The sequence below is a fragment of the Triplophysa dalaica genome, chromosome 19 (assembly GCF_015846415.1).
Source record: "Triplophysa dalaica isolate WHDGS20190420 chromosome 19, ASM1584641v1, whole genome shotgun sequence".
Taxonomy (NCBI): Eukaryota; Metazoa; Chordata; class Actinopteri; order Cypriniformes; family Nemacheilidae; genus Triplophysa; species Triplophysa dalaica.
Window position 1 is genome coordinate 10,928,647 of NC_079560.1, and position 21,643 is coordinate 10,950,289.

The 21,643-nt window shown below is 40.2% G+C and overlaps 1 protein-coding gene across 11 annotated transcripts in view; it reads right to left on the reverse strand.

Annotated features, from left to right (window-relative positions):
- Nucleotides 1-3,112: 3,112 nt before the first annotated feature.
- The window catches only part of nrxn2a (neurexin 2a), a 286,021-nt gene continuing 267,490 nt past the window's right edge, over nucleotides 3,113-21,643 (reverse strand). For 7 of the 11 annotated variants that reach the window (XM_056730656.1, XM_056730657.1, XM_056730663.1 and 4 more), the window contains 5 exons: nucleotides 20,180-20,351; nucleotides 17,502-17,591; nucleotides 13,601-13,929; nucleotides 8,512-8,590; nucleotides 3,113-5,928 (listed from right to left, as the gene is read on the reverse strand). In XM_056730656.1, the coding sequence (XP_056586634.1) occupies nucleotides 5,132-5,928; nucleotides 8,512-8,590; nucleotides 13,601-13,929; nucleotides 17,502-17,591; nucleotides 20,180-20,351 (1,467 nt within the window). In that variant the 3' untranslated portion in view covers nucleotides 3,113-5,131. The remainder of the gene's footprint in view (nucleotides 5,929-8,511; nucleotides 8,591-13,600; nucleotides 13,930-17,501; nucleotides 17,592-20,179; nucleotides 20,352-21,643) is intronic. The other 4 variants (XM_056730667.1, XM_056730666.1, XM_056730664.1 and 1 more) reach the window with 1 other exon arrangement.

Sequence of the window (21,643 nt, forward strand, 5' to 3'; positions counted from 1 at the left end):
CACACAGGTAGCAATCCATAGATATATATATAACTAGCTGCCGCATTCAAGCGCTCCAGGAACGTAGACGTGTCCGCCATCTTGGAACGGTCCACTGACGTAACTCACAGTCGACTAGAATGCCCCAACACTGCCATGGCTGTGAAAACCTTTCGTTTTTGATCATGTGTTAGTGAAGCAGATGTAATGTTTGAGTTTACACAACAATAAATATGTTTTCATAATCATACACAGGCAGTGATTTTCCTATTGTAGGGCAATAGACAAATAAACAGGTAGGATGATTTTACAATGCAAAATACACAGTCCTACCATCTTAAAATAAACACAGAAAAAAGTTCAAGTCTAAACACCAGATTCAGATTATCCTACAGTATAAAATAAACATGTTGGACAAATTCAGAGTGCGAAAAATACCCCCATCAAATTGTCATACCAGTTATAAAGAGTATCTAATATGTAGAATGATGTAAACATTGAAAATATCGTTTCGATTGTGATGGCAGTATAAAATGAACAGGTAGGATGAAATTACAGCGCCCAAAAAAATGACGGAATATTGATGTGCGCTTGCCTGGTAGGACAATCTGACGGTTGGGGTGAAATTTCCGAACATCGACTCGCACCGTTCCAATATGGCGGAGGACCTACGTATAGCGGCCCATAGAAACAGGTGCTAGTATCTAGTTATTTATATCTATGTAGCAAACACCCACCCACAGGAAGAGAACTAATGACGCAACGAGATTGGCTACGCCAGGTAACACCCATTTAGGAAGAGCAGCGATACTTTAATACGATTGGCTGCACGATACGTCTGTCACTCAATGCACGACCACTGATTCATCACGATACAATAGAGGTATCTTATGACATTGGTCAGTGACGTTGCTTTAATTCTCGACATATAAATAAAACAAACAAAAATAAATCACATAAATAGAAAATCCCTGGTTATTTTCAGCCATTTTTGACCTCAAGTCATTTGTTGTATTACTTGGCTGATTCTTTATTATTTCTTTTTTGGTCTTGTGAAGTTAATCTGTTCATCTTTATGCTGTCATATTCACACTTTGGTAGGTCTGAATCTGAAGCGGATGACTCCCGGATTTCCCTTGGGACTCCCATTTAAAATCGGCCTTGATTCAATAAGTTTCAAGCCTACATTTTGAAAGTCTACGTTAACGAACAGCTGGACGTTGACAGCAGATGGCAGTCTCACGCTTCTGCAGTTTATTAATACTTCATTCTCATTCCACTGTTATCACAACACATCTATCCATTACTGCACACTGTCTGTTAAGACAGTGTCTGCTCTTCCAGACGACTCTTTTTTGAACAAAGAACATAAATTAAAAAGCTTCCCGGCGAAGGAAAGTTTTCATTCATGCTTACTTATCAAACACTTTCATATTAATGACATTTCAGAAAGGTTTTTTACTTGTACTCTTAATGCGTTTCCTCTGGCAGGACTCCTGCACTGGCAGAAATTTCGAGTTCTATCTACTTTAGAGGAAAAGGGGCACCAAGTAGTAAATTATTCATCACATCTCAAATCCAGGGCTCAGAGCGTGAAAGGAAGTGGTGGAGAACGACATCGAAAAGTGCTGATAGTTCCCCCCACTTTATCTTTCTTTTTGTGATTGTTTTTTTAAGATGTCAGAAGCAGAGATGTAAAATCACAGATTAAAATGCACCAGTAATTTACCATGCCATGTTTACCATGTAAACTCTCCTTTTCTCCTAAAACACTACTTTCTTTCCCTCTCTTTATTAATCTACACATGTCTCATGGTTGGCTTGATGTTAGTTTAGTCTCATCCTTGCCGAGCACAGATCTGTTTGTCAAAGTCTGAAGCTTCTGCTAATTCAACCATGAAAATATATGCAGTCCAGTTAATATTACATAGACCAGTGGCTCCCAAAATGGATCCAGAGGGGCCACAGATTTTTGGCATTTTATGAAACATAGCAATATATCATACATTTTATGCAATCAAACATAAGAAAAATAAGACCAACAACCAAAATAATAGATGTTGTAGCAGTGTTGGTTTAACAAAAATGATAAGTTTAAGATTAGTTAAGTTTTTATTTGGCGGGCTGCACAGGTAAGCGCCCTACACGAAGGGGGGGAAAGTTTGAGAACTACTGACATAGACAGCAACGGTACCTTTTGGGTTTTTCTCTGATATCACAAAATGCTGCTTTGCGGACCAGACACATGACAATTTCCCTACATTTATATAGACGATCTCGGTTTATTCAATACGTGAACGTGCATTTATCCTTGTGATTTGCACAGACATTTGGAAGGGCAGATTGGATTTTTAGTTTTACGTCTGCCAGAATATAATTGGAAACATTGGCACAGTCACTACCTGAATGAAAACACTCATTTGAATTAAGTGCGTTCTGTGCATACAGGCCAAATAGGATTTACTATATTAAATTTACTATAGACCCAGAATAATAATGATCAAAATAGAACTGTGTCATGGCCAGGTTTCATAATTTGAAAGCAATCAACATTGCAATGCCCTTGAAAGCCTGGCACTGAAAATAGCCTCATCAGTCTGAATATTTCTCCAAAACCAAGTCACCACTCGCTCTCCGTAAACATGCTCCTAGCTGCAACCTTTAATTAGGTCCATCTGTAGTGCAATGTGCGTATCTAGTTACAAAGAAATACCCGGAGAACAAAAGATGAGTGCAGCGAGAGTTGGATGGAAGGGTGGGGGCTGCTCTCCTCTTAGATCTTATAAGACCATAGGGAAAAGAGTCGGGCAGAGGTCTGTCTACCTATTGTAGATCTAAGTGAAGTGACAGCGGAGAAGAATCTTAAGTCTTCTTTGTATTAGCAGAATGTGGAGTTATCATGGGTAGGAAACCATCAATATATGAGAACAGATGATGAAATTGCAATGTAAGACAAGGGCTCGACTCTACAGTGGGAGAGTTCTTACAATGGCTAAATCATGGTTTTAAGGCAGGCTAGACCTTAGGATTCATGGCTCTTAACATACTGACTGTCTAACGTGAAATATTTTCTTAAAATGAATTTATAAACTCAAAATCATTTTTATAAATAAGACACCACACTGACCAAATCTGTACGAAGTATAGAACCAAGTGTATTTTTCCCTCTGTCAATGTACACATATTTAGATTTCATGTCACAGTAACACTTTACAATTACATTAAGAACGGGAATATACTTTGACCAGCATATGTAAATGACAATTATATTTGAAAAGAACAAAACAAAAACACAAACAAAAAGCCCTGCTGATGATGTCATAAAAGAACTTAAATGCAAAATGGAGGTATACGTGTAATGCATTTACCTTAATATCTTTTACCAAATTCAAGAAAATTCCAAATAACATTTCAGGATTTCACATTTGAAAATCACTTCAATTACGAAGTAATATCTGTTGTGAATAACATTTTTTTTTAATCGAAGAGGAAGGACTAAACAAAAAAACCTCTTTGTAATAACAAGGAATGTCAATTCAGGAAAACCATATTTTCATTTGTGAGAAATATCTAGACAGTATACTCTTTTTTTTCTTTTTTCATTTTTTCCCTCCCCTTCCATGATACAAAAGTCTGGACACAATGTTGTGCTGCTTTATCCAAAGTCTTGGATTTCCTTCTCCTTTAAGGTTGGGGGGGTGGCGAGTTGGCATCTCGATTCGGTTATACAAGTTCCCTGTGTGGAGATGCCACAGAGTTCTCAAAAGACGACATTTCTCTTATCCTGTTTGTTTCACTGTCTGTCATCTCATTCTGATGGGTATTGGGCTGCAGTTTCACACCATAGAGAATATAAGGGGCAAGAGAAAGAGTTCTCATACTTAGTCTTGCGTATATCTTTCTCATGCCAAAGGACAAAGACAAACACTCTCACACACACACATACACACACACAAGCGCACGCGCACGCATACACACTGTATGCACGATACACACGGACCTGTATCCTGATGTATTTTTGTCCTGTATTTACATAGATACAACATCTTTTGTCCACAAGCCAATGTTCAGTTCAGGACAGTCTGAGGTCTCTTCCGTCCTTGTTGTGCTCTCTCGCGCAAATCTGTTCCTCCAGGTGAGATGAGAGTTATCAACTTTATGATTTGCATTTCTTATTTAAAAAACTCTCAAAGCTGAATGTGAGTACATCATGCATGGAACACAATTATTAGCCTAACGGATCACAATGTTTCAGCACCATGGGGAGAGAGAGAGAGACATCAAGAACATTAGAAAGTTTTTTCTTTTCAGTCCTAACAGCCCTCTGACACCTTCAAACCTGCCATGCTGTCTAACCGCTGATATGCACGAGAGCAAAGCCTGTTTATGAAACCAAGGTGGATAAACGACAATGAAAGAACTCGGTTTGCGTGTTTCATTACAGGGACAGTTTAATCTTCATTTATACACGTGACATAAATATCTGTGTGGAAATTAATTCAAAACTCTATAGGAATATGAAACAAGCTGTCTGGTGTCATCTGCCACATTTTTTATCAAATACTTTTACTTCCCGAGAAATGTGTCAAATTTAAATACGAGCACCTGCTTGTTTCCCGCAAATAACTCACTTTATGTTCTTCGTAAACTATTTTAACAAGGGCCAGTAAATGTCTTATAAAAGATCTCGATTTCACGGTTCTATAATGTTAAATACTCCAAAATAGCACCAAAAGCTTGTGTATGGAGACGATAAATGGCTACATGTGGTTTTCTCTCTCTGTCCATGGTGTTTTGTTTCTCTCCTTCGGAGACCCGGTCACATGAAACATAAATTTTTAATCGCAAAGAGTGTAGAGCGCATTACATCATCTGGAATGTAATGGAAGATATTCTTTAGACATGAAGGAGATAAAATTACATACAACAATGGCTTTGTAAGACGGCAACGGAGGATCTATTCATCATGGTTCCTTTCCCCACATTCACTCATCTTTATCTTTCAGTGGCAGAAGAGGAGAAAAACTTTTGCAGAAGTAAACAGAAGATTGTGTGGCTTAAATGTTTGAGGATGCAGAGGAGGTGATTTGAAGTTTGAAAATCCTCAGCCCACTTCCTGTTTACCTCCTCTCCCCTCATCTCACACACATTCTTAGACGTAATACTCCTTGTCCTTATTCTTCTTGCCCTTGGAAGTCGTCTTAGCGACGGCGGCGGTCGTGCTTGCAGTCTTCTCCTTGACTACGGCTCCGTTGCTTTCCGAGCCAGAGTTACGGCTCTGGTCCACCTGATAAGAACCTTCATCTCTGTTGCGGTATTTATACATGGCGTAAAGCAGGATGAGGATGCAGAGGGCGGCGGCCGCCACGATGCCAACTACCATGCCCGTGGTGCTGCTGGACTCCCTTATCACCTCCACGGCGCCGGGGCGGCCTTTCTCCATCAGATCGGTGGGGTGAGCTGTGGGCACATGAGGGAAGTCAGGTGGGTAGGTCAGCCCGGGAGTGTGGCGGGAGGATGGGGCGGGGGGCAGAAGCACCTGGTCACGGGTGTTCATTTTGCCCGCCGGGATGTGGAGTTGGTTGGGGTGAGTGGTGGGCGCAGGGACTGGGGGGCGGTTACCACCCGGGCTCTGGCCCCCGCTTCTGCCCACTGCGGGGGGCGGGGGCAGGACTGTCCTATCGGTGACCATGGGGGAGTTTTTGTAAAAGTCCTCATCATCGGACTCCGTCATTTCTCCGGAGCCGAAAGCCGACACCTCCATGGGGTCACCACAGTCCTCCTGGTCAGGAGGGCATGGTGGGCGGGGGTCGGACAAAATGAGGGACTCTTTGGTGGTCTGGAGAGGGGTCAGGGAGGTAGGAGGGGCGGGGATAGCGGGGTAACGGGTGGCCATGGGAAGGGAGTCTTGGGTGTCCACTGTAATTATGGGCAACACTAGTTCACCTCCTGGGATGAGAAAGGAGAAAGGGCGAGAGAAACAAAAATTAGCGAAAACTAGGAAATACATACACAAACACGCACATACAGAACCATGTTTGTACTTTGACTACAATTACACTGTTAATTCTAATAAACTATTAAACTATTGTGTAATTTGTTTTAGGACAGATTTTAACAACATAATCTACAACTGCAATATATTTTAAATTCACACAATATGCTAAAATACTTTCATAACCTATTCAAATGACTAACATAGTTCCAGCTCATATGTTGTATAGCTCTTGGCTCTTCTTTGGTTAAACAAGATAGCAAACCATGGAGTTTAAGTCACTTACATCAACAAATAGGCCGCATGATTTTTGCATGGAAAAAAAGCAAATTACAAAAAACAAAGGTGTGTAAGATGGTCCCTTTAAAAAAGCACAACTTTTCTCCCCTTAGTCTTTCATCTGACTTATATACATATATATATTTACTTTACAATGACAAAATCCTCCGCATATATGCATTCTGTGAAAATCTAGTAGTGAAAAGCTCTGTCTCAAAACCTTTTGAGCTGACTCGCTGTCTAATGCCTATATAAAGAAGTATCCACGTCAACATTATTAAAACTAAACGAAATCTCCTTTGTGAGTTTAGTGAGTCTGATTTGATTTGAGATTTAAAGGCAACGGTCTTGTTAACAGATTCTAACATACCCCAAAATCAGTTTACCTCAAATGAACCGCACAAGAGACTTGACTAACTGATTCTGAGCTGATTCGGATGTTTTCATGTGGTTTTGCTAATAGGCTGACAGACACTACACAGATGCAGATTTGTTCAAACATACAGGGGCGGTTTCCCTGACAGGGATTAGCCTAAAACAGGACAAGGCTTTAGCTAAATAAGGATATTTAAGGCGTTTTAAAAAACAGGCTTTACAAACAAACATTATTGTGTGCATCTTCAGACAAAACAATCGCACTGATATATTTTAAGATATGCAAGTGCTAGTTGTTTGGGCTCAAGACTGCACCAACATTTTAATTAGTCTGGGACTAGCCTTCAGCCCTGTCCGGGAAATCGCCCCATATTATAATTATATGAACCTACATCCTAGTAAGGGTTTAATTATTTAAATCAATATTTCCTTTAGCTCTAGCAGCCATCATTAGGCTTGTCACAATGCATTATGAGATTGTCTTATCTATGGCAAATATACGGCAATGGTGCCTCAATTATGATTATCACAGAGGGTAGAATATTTGATCTTTTTTATTGAGAAATTTTGTGTCAGAATCAAGCCTATGATGCTCAAGTAAGCCAAGTAGGCAGCTCACTAGGTTTTGAGACAAAACGAACAAGTGTAATTAATGAAATGCCCAGAACACCATGTAAATAGTTGAATTTACTATTTTGGTTCAACTAACATAAACTGAAAGGAAGCCAAATGCTTGGACACAATGTGAAAGAGCTCCGTCTGATTTTTCATACGGTCCATTAGAAAGAGCTCAAGCACTCAAGCACACTGAATGATTGCAACATAATGCACAATCACACGGGCAATAACTGAGCACACAGTAACCATTTCATGATGTCACACCTATATTCATGATGAATGCCAAAAGCGCAACCCAATGATGGAGTGGAATGGCCACTTAGCGTTATGAATAGGCCAGGCAGTAAGAGAAGACCAATATTGCTTTAAGTAATGGAACCCTTAACCCTGGAAACACTTCTAATACAGTTTTAGATAAGCGGTCATGACTTCGGGAGGTTTGAAGTGACAATTATATCAGGGACGAGCGCTTGTAGAAAAGCATTTTGAAAAACAGATTTAAATTAAAAAATCACAGGACTTTGTCAGTTTGTCATTCCTTTTCAGTATTATGCAATACTTATGTAATTTTACGAATATTTACTCACCCTCCAGTTAGTCCAAATCTGTATAAATGTCTTTGTTCTGATGAACACAGAGCAAGATATTTGGAAGAATGTAGAACAGCAAACAGTTCTGGAGAACTTTTGACTACCATTTAAATTTTTTCCTACTATTGTAGTCAATGGTGCCGTGAGTCAGTTTGGTTACAAGCATTCTTCAAAATATCTTTCTCTGTGTTTATCAGAACAAGTAAATGCATACAGATTTGGAACAACTTGAGTGTGAGTGAATGTCCCTTTAAGTTTGTTTGTTTTATGTACAAATCACAGATTTTATTTAACAAACACATTTGGTTCAAAGTACAACTTATTTAGCTCTTAAATTCTTCCATCCTTACAACCTCCCCCTTTATATGTAAACTCCTTAAGATTTGCAAAATACATTTAGGTCAAATCATATCTGATCACATTCCTAAAATCAAAGTTTTTATTTCAAACTCCGAAATGTAAGCGTTGGTTTTAAATGAGGAATTATCTACGAAAGAACGGCATCAAATTAAAACCATATCCGCCGGCGCAACCCTGTCCTTTCAATTAAAACGATTCTTCTATATAGGACAGGAGAGTTTGATCAGACAGGAACAGTGTGCGCTGCCTACGAGCGGTGACAGGTGTACGGAGAACGGAGAACATCTGAAGCGTTGTGTATGCGTGTGTACTCACCAGTGCCAGGTTCACACTCCTCCAGATCTTCATCATCACTGGGACACTCAGCAGAGGCCACCAGCAGATCATCTGAGTTCTGAAAGAGCAGAACGAATCAACATCAGTCTTGAAACCACGCTTCGAAAAACAAGCCTCCCTTCTAGAACTTTAGCCTTATTCACAAAAAACAGACATTTGTTTGCATTTTCTTGTGATGGTGACAGCAGTAATTCATCAAATAGCGAGGAGTGTGTAAATATGCATGTATGCAGATGTGCTGTGTAATTAAGTGCACTTTTGGCATTTTAAAGGGCTGATTCAGGTGGAAGTGATGCTGTATAGTTCCACTAAAGCATGTTGCATCTCACACACTGGCGCTGAGAACAAGAACCTTGAAGAGAGGGGACTGCACCATGCGGAATTGCATTCATTACAGTCTCTTATGTGATGTGCATATCAGTTTAGTGAATCGGGTGCAATGTAGACAGGCAGCATGTGATTATAAATGGCGGCCGCATATATTCACAGTGAAGATGGAATTCTCTACAACCTTCAAAAGAAATCCTACGTTTATCTTATTGGTTCAGTATTTATTTAAGCTTTTTTTTTTCAGATCTGTTGCAGAGGCATTTGTTCAGCTTCGAGGGTCTAGATATTCAGTCATGCTAGACCGAATAGCTCTGCTGCCCCGTAGTCTGACCTGAATGTAAATTAACATTCCCAGCTCATACCTCACATTCATAAAACATGTAATTGGATCTGGGCCATGACTGATTTGGACGCATCAGTTTGTCCTTTCCCACCGAGAGGTCAGAACAATTTCACCGTTCACTCGTACAGGCACATTTATCTGTTTACGAGAACGGGAGGCACCTACAGAATTGCGCTCCTTTGCGAATGCTAAACAAGGTAAGTGGTGGTATTTATTAATGGTGACATCTGTATTTGCATTTGCGCTCTCTAATAAACACAACAAATGCAAATTAGATAGAAATATAGGAATATAAATCAAATCGTTCACAATAAGAAAAAAAACAATCAATGAGACGATTTACAGTATGTGTGGTTTCCATGATGCGATTACCGAGATATAGTTTACCTCTTTATTTACGACCCAAGGAAATTCAAGCTTGCTATATGAAAACACCCATCAGCCCCTGCATTCCAATCCCGGCTGTTCGGATCAAGATTGACGTCCATATACTAATTGAATTGGCCCGCAGACGGTTTTAATCGGTCCGGCTGAAATAGTGGAGTATTGATTTAGTCCACCTTTCGCTGGCTTTTTCCGCTTCTTCCTCTGCTCGCTTTTTGAGTAACACACATTTGAAAACCCCATCAAGCCTGTAGTACATTACCTTTGAAGGTGAAGCCCATTGAGGAAAATATTTCAAAGGCTCACTTGATATTTTTTCCATCACATCAGCAATGTTATTGGGTTTCCTTTAAACCGAACATACAAAAACATTTCTTGTGCTCGACCTCCATCAAATATTGATTTTGCCGAATGCTGCTGAAAAAACCTTAATGAAATGACGCATATCAGACGTACAGACACTACCATCGGCCCTTGCGTTATAAACAAAAGCTCCACTTTGAACCATCAAAGCGTTTACTGGGACAAAAGAAAAGCTACGACAAATTTTCAGTCTGATTTACGAAAACTAAAGAGTCTGACATTTCGAACCTTTAATTAAATGACGCATTGTAGCATTAGTTTTGCGTGACTGCGTTTATTAAAGGATAATTAGCCGGCCTCTTATCAGCGCTTTCGCACAACGCCTATGTGTTCCGTAAGACAAGTTTATTAAGTGCGTTGCAATTGCAGGTTGTGTTTCGATACGTCCGTACATTCACGATAAATGCGCCATTGCTAATTTTGACGTGAAAGAAAGAGAAAACATCCAGTCAAGGGCATTTTTAACGTCCTAATCTTTAAAAGAGAATCATAGTGTGGTGTCACCTTAATCGAGGGCTTACTTGACAGAAAGCATTTGGAGAGCTCTGACGTGCGTTGTTTAACACGGAGCGTTGGAAGCTCTCTTTAAACTCGCCACAAATGTGTGCTCATGGAAAAGATATGTATACGTGGACCTGGGCTTTTTTTATATACGAAACAGCACAAACCACCGCGTGTCTGACCCTTAAAGCACTGACTGATTTGTTGAACACTTGAGATGATTTGAGCTGGCGTTTAAAATGCACGGCGAGTTCTGCCCTTCAAATATTCTGACGATTTATTTGAACATTCGACCGAATGTTACCTGATGCTGAAGTCAAAGCATTTAATCATTGTGAATGTGAAATAAAGACATTTCCTCGAGAGGTCCTGTAGCTCAAATGGTAAAGTACGCCGAGTTAAGCGACAAGGTCAAGAATTTCATTCTTGGTGACACAAAAAATGGCAAATGGATAAATGCAAATGTAAATCTTTCTGTGGATGCAGCTGCCTCGTGACCTACATAAGCAGTTGCTTTCCAAGGCAGCATCCTATCTATCACAGAAACTCGTAAGTGACGGATTTGGGGCACCCTGCATAGATAAGAAGTCTGCTTGCCACACAAATAGTGCTCGACAAACACCTTTTGAGTTTGCATATTAATAAGCTAACAATAAACATAAAATATGAGACTATTAGGAAAACAGCAGCACCAATTCACTTCTATTGTATGTGCATGAAACTAATGTGAGTCAATGGGTACCGCCGTTGTTCGGTTACAAACATTCTTCAAAAGATCTTTTTTTTGTGTTCAGCAGAAAAAAGAAATTCATAAAGATTTGAAATGACAACAGGGTGAGTGAAATTGCCAGGACGAAATATCACTTTAAAGGTCCATTGTATGAAATGTAGCGGCATCTAGTGGTGAGGTTGCAAATTGCAACCGACGGCTCACTCCACCCCTCCCTTTCGAAATACTACGGTGGCTGTCACAGGGCCAAGATGTCGTCTTTCTTTGCCGAAGTAGATTTTGTATTTAAGAAACGAGCTCTGTAGAGCAGTCTGGAAGTAGTTAGGAAGCTCACTTGAGCATGCGTCTAAGAAACGAATGTGTTTTTTTGCGCAGTGAATGGTGATATAGTTCATCTCAAGGGCTAAATGAATGAATCTGGAGTCTATGCCACTGTGCTTGGTGCGGTTCCATATAAACGTCTTACTCATCTTGGGAGGAAGAACACTCGTCTGTTTTGAGAGTTCCTCGGCTCTAAGCTGTCCTCCTCAAATCCTCATTTTCCTACTATTGCTTTGTATGACTATTTACACCCAGGATATGGAGGATTAGTAGTGATTCACAGAGTACACGTGAGAGAAGCTGCGTCTGTCCTCATTTTTGCTAAGGCATGCCGCTGGTGACAATGGATCTTGGCAGTTTTATGAAGATTGACACTGATTGTTATTAAGCTTGTCTTTTATTGCCATCATCGCACATCTTCTGATCAATGGAGTTGAACGCTGCATGAATAAAGGCAGACGGGGGGCAACAGATCAGCAAATGTATGAAGAACGGGGGGATAGGGGGCAGTACACATGTCTGATATGAAAATCAATATTTTGATATTAATAGTCTTGCGCTTCAGCATTGTACAGACAGAAGGTGTTCAAGGTTAATACGTTTTTTAAGACTGTCAATATATGTAAAGAATTACTGTGGGCCGAGAACAAAAATGGGTCAGTCTGTGTTATAATGACAAGAGAACAAACATTATGAGGACAGTGAATTAGGGATGTGCATGAATACACAGTAATGATAATGTAGATTATGACCAAACAAATGCTTTCCTTAAAAATTTTAAAGACACAGATCGGGATTTGGATAATTGACAAATATACCACCCATGTGTCCTATAAACTGTTAATAATATATTATTTTATATTATTAATATTTCTATTATAAAATAGCATAAGAGAGATTTATCTTCACTGTTTATTTTTTTCCAGATTTTTCCTGTCACACAGTTACGGTTTATATGTCATCTGGCCACTTAAAATGCTAAACATAACGTTCATGGTGCGACACTAAAAAAAAAAAAAACAGCAAGATTCAATGTAAAAGCCAAAGCCATCTGTGTATGGACGAATTAAAAAAAGTGCATGATGTAGCGTCCCAAAATGTCAGTGCCTAACACCAATGTCGGTTTATGCTCAAATAAGCCCTTGAATCCGAGTTGAAAGAAGACGTCGCATTGTAAGCTGACAAGTGGCTGGAAATTTAACAATGTTTTGTTCTAACAATGCATTCCCAAGTGATGCACTATAACTCAAGATATGTTTTTCTCAAGGCTTCGAAAATAATGACTCAAGAAAATTGCAGGACTACTCAAAGGAGATGTGACTAGTAAATCATTATGTGTGGGTGAAATGAAACAGAAAAAATATGTGGGGGAGCTATATCCTGACATATGCGAACCGGAGGATTGTATGATACTTTGACTTCAAGGGTTTCCTGAAGCTAAGGGATGGCTCTTTTTTAAGCAATAAATAGCAGTGATCTCTCACTACGGTGGTCTGTACTGTCAGCTTTTTTATTGCTGATGCCAGCTGGACATCTTGTAAAACAAAACTTTTATAATCCAACATTTAAGAGGACAAAAATCCCTACAGGGTCTATCTAAATTTATTTCGCATATGTGACCCTGCACAACAAAACCAGTCTTAAGGGTCAATCTTTCTAAATGGATTTTTGAAGAAACAATCTGAAATTGAATAATAATAAATACATTTTCCATTGATGTATGGTTTGTTAGGATAGGGCAATATTTGGCCGAGATACAGCTATTTCAAAATCTGGAATCCGATGGAGCAAAAAATCAAAATATTGAGAAAATCACTTTCTCCAAATAGAGTCTTTAGCATAGCATATTACCCACAAAAAAAAAAAGTTTTGATATATTTACGGAAATTAACAAAATATCTAAATGGAATATAATTTTTACTTAATTTCCTACTGATTTTTAGCATAAAGGACCCATACAATGTATTTTTTGTTTGGGGCGGGGCTATCTGTTTGTTCAACCAATGGCAGCCGACGATTGCTCAGGAAACCTGTTTTTCTGTCATTTTCTGCTTCTTTAAGTGCTGAGTATTTATAATAAAGGTCCTCTTTCTCACCTGTGTAATACTGTCTTTCAGGCTGGGCGAGCGTTGTCTACGGGTAGTGGTGGTGGCCATGGTGGTGGTGGTCTCCATGATGGTGGTGGACATGTCTGCCGCAGCCGGAGGGGTGGCCGAGGTGGTCTCCGTAGATAGGACGGAGGGCGCGTCCCCCACCAAACGCAAGTTACCCGTCACCTGCACGTTAGGATCTCCCTCAGCCGCCAACTTCAACACCTGCAGTCCGTTGTAGTACAGGCCGGAGATCTGACCTTGGAACGGCCGGCCTTTATCCTGACCACCCACCTTAATGGCCGCCTGGCTATTGAAGATGGTCAACTGGCGACCTGCGGTGGACGAGAGAGAAAGGAGGGAAGGAGAGAAAGACAGAGAGAGGTGTAGAGAGAGAGCAGTATGACAGCAGGGCAGACAGAGAGAAACAGAGAATCGAAGAGGGACGATCAGTGGGAGCTATTTGGAGTCTGCAGCAGACATCAGGGTTTTCCGACATCGGCTGATAACACGTTGAACATTTGAACCTGGCGATGGAAATCTCCAATTCTAATGTCTGTCACTTCTGGCCCAAATAGTGCAGGGAGCAAAATGTTGTATTAAACATGATGGCAAAGATCAATGACAGAGCCTGAGGTATCTCTTCTATGAGGGCTGGATAATGGGGGAGTGAAAGGGCCCCTATCATTATATAATAATGGGTATATATTATCATTCCAGCCTCATTAAACTAGTAGGGCTTGAGCTGTGGATAATCAACTGAATAAAGATTCGAAAATTGGAAAACAGTATTTATGAGAATGTGAAGAGTTTTGGATATGATTTATTCAGAGGCCTTGTTGATGCTAATCTGCATGAATAAGTGTCATCTGCCAGCTCAAATGCTAATGTGTCACTGAGGCGAGAGGGGCTTTCCTCCGGCCACATGAACAGACATACACAGGGGCGCACACAAACATATGTACACGCACACACACACACACACACACACACACACTGCTTCTACATTGAGGATTTCGACCCATGAATCTCTTCAGAGTTGTTACAGAGACATTTAAGATGGCAATGACCATTGGATCAAAACAGATAAAACTATTATGCTGCCTCACTACCTACTACCTGCATAGTCAGGTTTCTTTTAACTATTGTAGAACCTTAAACTGTAGCTGAATGATTTTAAAGCAACTTTATGACTTCATGACATGTACAAATATGACTGTTGTAAAGCTTAAAAGTGAACATGAACTTGTTTTCTTTGCAGTGTTCGAGGTCTTTGAGAAAAATTCATTTTGAAATGGTCTCTTAATGATCCTCAGACTGCATGATGGGAATGCTTTCTTTGAAAAGACGTTTTTTCCCAATTTCCAAACTATCCATCCTAAATAGTATTTAAATTTAGAATTAGAATGGTGCCAGTGATGACCCGGCTCAAGTTCATTACATTGAGGTCATTGCATTAGAAATGATGAACGAGGAAATTCTTAAATGTGAGGAGGAGCTGTATTTCTCAAAAAATGTCTGGGTTACTTTCAACCCAGCGTTGGATCAAAAAGGGACAAACCCTTTATATTTACATAAACCCCTACATATCTACATTCGCCCCAAAAATGGGTTGAAACAACCCCGTAAAAAGTACATTTACAAACCCATTGTGCTAGGGTGTCCCGACACAATTCTAAAAATAACCCAAAATTTTTAGTGTGAAAAAATCACAATGTCCTCTAGGTAAAAATAGTCACCTACATTTCGCTTTGGTATGTCACGATATGTGTATACTCTTATGCTATGCACAAAAATGTCTATACCTTCACATAAAATCAACCGTACATACTTTCAGGGCATAGTTTATGTATGCAAACTGGGTCGTATGAGGTATAAATGGATGTGAAGAAAACCTCTGGAAAGACTACTTATAGAGGAAAAGGGCGGGTAAGGTAAAGTGCCATTTTCTTCGGCCTCTGAGATCTGGACTGCTGCCCTATATTTAATCCTGATGAACAGGTACTCTGACACAGCTGATTATGGAGTGAGCAGTTGTTATCCCCTTCGTGAGAGCCACTTAATGCTTAATGAAGGGTTGCCATTTAACACAAGTAGGGTCTTGCTTTTAACAGTTGAAAATAACCAAGTTTGACATGAGAGTGCGGATAAAAAGACCATATCTTCTAAAAGGTCTGTCGTAATACAGCGAAGAGAACCCAGATGGCCACTTTTCCATCTAGTGCGCAATCTTTTTTTAAATACAGTCAAATGATTATTTTTTCAATGTGCGCCATTAATCTGTTACGTACAAGATTTAAACCAATGAGAAAAATACAGGGCAATTCAAACCATCTATTTACCAAATTAACCTGAGGACTGCGGGCATGAACTTCACTGCTCTCTGCAATGAGACATCATTTCAGTACCTGAATTCTTCACATTTCTGGTTTTCTTAAAATGAATTCAAGGCTTTTGAGATACAGAGCACCAGGCAGAGACCCTCAATGGCAAGCACAAACCACAAAAACCAGACAGTCACCATTCACACAGGAAACAGACCTGATGTACAGTATGAGGGCTTTGTGTCATTAGAATTACTTGTCAATTGTAACTTCTAAATAACTGCACATGTTAAAGGGACATTGTTATCCGGATTTTCAAAGGCTGACAATTTTCTATTCATTTAACAACGAAAATCTCCTCCATATTTAGAATGTTTAACCCTCTGAGTTAGTTTCGATTTAGATCGGTATGGCACGGATTTAGCTTCAGTTTAGTGCCCTTTTTATATCGAATCGGGGTACGAGAAAATCCTCATCATATACGTTATTATGCATAGTGTATATAAGTATGATTAAATGTGGTTAAAATGTGGTGGATCTTCGACCGAGTTGAGCACACCGATAAACATCTAAAAATGACTTTCACACAAATGTGGAATTGAACTTTTAATCACATTTTTTCACAACATGTTATCAAGTTCAATCAACGGAGGCATGCGGAGCCAGAAAGGTCAGTTTTTCTTAAAAAACAAGGCTGAGGGTATTTGTTTTACATTTAACATTTAGATGTGATGTTAGCTCACTATATACGCGGTAAAAGGAGTTTGCATATAGATGAAAACGACGCAACCAACCAAAAAGTCTGATATTACACATACAGTAGAGGGTATTAACGCACAACACTTCGGATAATGTGCTGACGCAGACCTGGCGGATTGTTTCTGCACTTTAATAACTGAGAAAGTTTCTTGGGGGAAATCTAATACAATGGTTTTAGCAAGATTCATCTGTTTACAGATGCTTCAAAGATTACTACACTGAACACGCTTAACATTTACACCACAATACTACACAAACATTCCAAATAATGTTTGTTTTTCTTTTTATTGCACTCAAAGGGTTAAAGAAAAAAATGTTACACTGAGTGTAATGTCAGGAGTACAGCAATGGTCCCTTTAACTGCTCGGATAAATCGTGTTGGATGAGCTATTTTTTTTATAAACCCTCTCTTCAGTGTTTGCGAATCAGAGGGGATCACAGGGAGGAAAACATAAGACAGCAAAAAATAATCAACTATTTACAGACAGTTGCTTCAGTTAAAGAACGTTGTTAGAATGTTAGTCAGGGATTATATTTCGGTTTAAACCTTAATCTCTGAAGTGGTGCAGTTCTGACTTTGTTAAGAGCACAATTTATTGCTGCCGGATGCGTGGAAAGCCAAAGCCACATGGAGTTGACCGATTGGATTTACAGGGTGAGTGGGCAGCCACAATTCGCTGTTTGTTTTGGCCCACGATTCACGCTAATGCAAAGGGGCCGAATTTGGAAAGTCGAATAAGGCTCACGGCTTGGCGGTTAAAAGGGAACTGCACCTCTTCCAGAGCCTTAATAAGTCATTAAGTCAGTGTTTAATTTTTTATTACCTTTGTCGAGTAGCCACTCGTCAACTACCCGACCAAGTCTGTATGGAATTCTTTGCCTGGCTATAGCAAGTCGTTCATTATCAATGTTCCCTTCAAAGAATTTAGAGAGACAGATAAGAGGTTAATATCTGGAAGTTCAAGCGTCACATGGTTAAAAACATGGCAACATGACTTTAATCAAGTTTAGCAAGTTAGGAAGTCTACACGAGCTTTATGCTGGAAGTTATGTTGGTTTAAGGTGGATTGCACTTAGTTAGACAGTTTGAGACTAATTAGAGCATGTTTAATTCTGTTTAGAATGCTTCGATGACATATTTAGTGATGGTTTAAGCTTCTAATTTTGGCCTGCTCGACTGTGATCTAAGCGAATCATGTCATTCATCAGGAGGCAAATATCATACAATCAATAAAACAGTGATTATGTCATATTATAATGTGCAGTTATATAATGACAGTGCTCTGGAAGACATTTTCTGGTCTCGACAAGATATCCGAGAGCGCGAACAATGCAATCAACATCTAGTATCAAAACGCAGAGCTACCTGAATAAATTAAGAGACGTGTAATTACAAAAAGACACCGTGGATGTAATTGACTATGTGTCTCGGCTGCCAGATAGCAGACAGTGTGTATCTGATGAGATACTACGGCTTTCTTTGTCCTCACATCTGTGAGACGGATCCTGACAGATCCCTTCACCACGGCTCAAAATGAACTCGTGGGTCCTGTTACCCACCGAAGAGAAAAATCTCATCATATCTCCTTCCCCGTCTCTATCTCTCGCGCCGTCCTGTCAAAATAACCCAACGCCACGGCTGGGTCAATATCATTCGCGCCACCGTGACATTTGACCTCGAGTTTGTGACTTCATCAGCTGTAGCATTATCAAGTTATTTAGCAGATAAGAGTAGCGTGGTAGCATGCCACGTGTGAAGCGCTAATTTGGTGATATGCCGCATACTGTGTCTTATTTTACACGCCAGTACAACCCACCCTGCAACCTGAACGGGCGCCAAACCTCCCACTCACGTAAGCCTGTTAAAAGACCTCATGTGTGGCAAATTCTGAACCTTCAAAGAGAATTTAAAATAGGTCTCATCGGCGACCGATCGGCGATAAACTGATCTCTGTTCCGTGGGATTTTCTTTTGATTTTTTATTAACGTAATGGCGTGTTGGACCACCATCAAGATGACCCATCCACCTCCCAAATCCGATCATATCTGGTCATCTAATCCTCTGTTTTAATTAACTGAATTCCTCAGGGTTTGTTAATCTAAGCCGAACACCCCGCCGACTTCGCGATGCGCTGCCGGATGATGCGAAAGACCTATATCTATTTTTAAATCCGTAGGATGAAAGGTGCCGCACAATAGCCCTGCCATTCCATTTAAATGCGCATAATTTGGTTTTAAAGGAAGCGTGACATGACTATGCCAGCTTTGAAGCCAGGCTTCTCCGGAACGGCCAACCCGTCCAACTCACACCACCCGAGGGGGCCTAGGGGAGTCCTGGCGAACATGAGGTCCATGTCGCAGCGGTAGAAAACCAATTTTCCCTTTCAGGAATCAGACAAAATCTCGACTCTGAGCTGCGGGGACGCAGCGCCATTCAATCTCCAGACGAGACCCAGCACGTGGAGGCGGACGGAAGGTAGGGGGCGAGCCCGAACTGGCGCTTTATTTAGCTAGAGCTGTGTTTCAGCTAAAGGCTCCTTGACTCGGCGCTGACCTGGCTTTAAGCGAGCCAGAAACCGATTAAAAAACGAGGGCGGGAAAGACATGATTGCTATTAGAGACGAAGAAAATGTCTTCCTGTGGAACAGCAGCTGTGAGAGGAAGGAGGCTCCCTAAGTACACAATGGGGAGAGAGAGAGTTTGCTCAGGTTTAATAGGAAAGCACATAAGGCCATGGGACTGTTTGTATTGAGCAACTATGGCTCATGGAATGAATACAGCAGGGTTGAGAAGATGATTCTAAGTTTGATTCTGAAGCTTGAAGGCTGTGGAATATCAGGATACAGTGTCGCTCGAGAGCACTGGGTTTCAAAGTGCAGCCTGCGAGAGGTGTTTTGGCTAATGCTGAAAACGAAAGCGAGCTTTGTGGTTCAAAGTTTGCGCACAGTTCAGGGATGGAGCATCTTCACAGGCGCAGAGACGCTTTCCTCCTCCTGCCTAGAGCGAAGCTGGCTGAAGTTAAAAACTGTAAAGGCTCCAAATCCATCTCGGGCTGAATGTATTAGGGAAGGCAGCTTGGGGGGAAATGTGTCAATTTGCAATTGTTATTAGATTGTTCATGTGCTGGTTATCTGGGCCCTGCATGTGGCGTCTTGTCAACTCTGAGGGAAGATTTTGAGGCTAAAATGGCACACTTCAAACCCCCAAATCTCGCATTTGAAATTAAAAATCAATTTGTATCCTTGAATACACCATGCCTCCAACATGGATACAAATCCATGCCAAGAGCTTCAAACTTAGTCCCTTGTATCTTTTATTTACCTTCCGTCCCCAATTGGGCACAATATTTATGGCCAGTTGTGTGGTTTGCAATTCTCTCTCTCTCTCTGACCGCATGTGTCCGTTCTCAAGGGAAGCTGCTTCCAGTGTTTCTAACAACAAGGTATATAATGAGATCCCCTTGATGGCTTCCCCCACCCTCCTGCCATCCGCGGGGTCTTACCTGATGGGAAGCGCTCGATGACGGGCTGGTTGTCCACCTGGAGAGTGGCGTTGCCACCGCTGCGTGTAAAGCGGACCACGTGGTACTTGCCATCGTTCACGGTGACTGCAGGCTCGTCTATGGTGATGTCATCCGTGCCCACGTTGAAGATCACACCGACCTTCCCTTGTTCCTGAGTAAAAAAGGAGATTTTGTTTAATGGGCCGTTTCCAGGATTTTATGCACAGCCACGTGACCACGCTCCTTCATGTAACAAATATACAACGACACAATTAAATTTGTGTATATAATATAAATATATATAAATTATATAATTAATGGTGGTGACACTTCAATCATTTATTTTTATTAACATAAATTCCTGTGCTAAAAAACTGAAATAATGTCCAGAACACACTACAAAAAAATGGTAAAATGGTTTTAACGGCAAAAGCTAATGCTTCAAAATGACATTTTAACAGAAGCCATTACATTTTCTGTAATGGTTTCTATTGTTTTTTTTTATCCAGCAGGGTCTACAGGTTTATAACTTCTGTAGAATTTATTAAACTTAGTTCATATTAATATTTATTAATATACTTTTAAAACTTATAGGTTAAATCTATTAACAGTTCGGAAATTCACATTTAAATAACATTAATGGACAATGAACGATGGCAGGGGTTTTAACATAATCAAAGATAAATAAATGCCGTAAAAATGATTAGTTCATAAGAAATAAAACCTTATAGAGTGACCAAAACGTAAATTACATTTAAAAATGATAACTGAAATTGCAATAAGGGACACAGAAAAAGGCATCTGAACACATTGTTTACACAGCTTCATTGAATCTTATGGAAGCAATATAGAATATTTTATACAGTTGACGCAATGCTATTTTTAATAATAACCACCATCATCATATCAATATTTCAATATTTTATATTTATAATAGTTAAAAATATGAACTAACTGAAGGTGAGAATGTTTATTGTATATTATTATTAAAAACATTATATTACCAATAAGTTTGTGATTATGGTAACTATGAACAGCTGCTGGTGCTGTTGTTGTGTAACCAGGATACACCATTAAAATTCTGAAAAATCTCAGAGACACAGACCCATTTCAAACAGGTATCAGATGAAAAATGAATTATGGCAAGAGAGATGTGAAATATCTTGTGCGCTAAGACAAACATCTGGTCACGCTGCAGCGGCTCACCCTTGGGAGAGGAGCTAAACAGTGTCCTCTGTAACGTAGGAGGGGAAATAGAGTGTGTCTCTATGTTTTGCATTCCTCACTGCTCTATCTCACACATACACAAAGGCACACACGCACACCGACTCGCCAGCTACTGACATTCTGACATGTACAACTACTGACACTTTCCTGCTGTTTTTATTTGAACAGTGATTCATACAGAACACTTGCACCTTCAGCTATCTGCCCCTGGGTGGAGCACCTGACGCCTCGGGATTC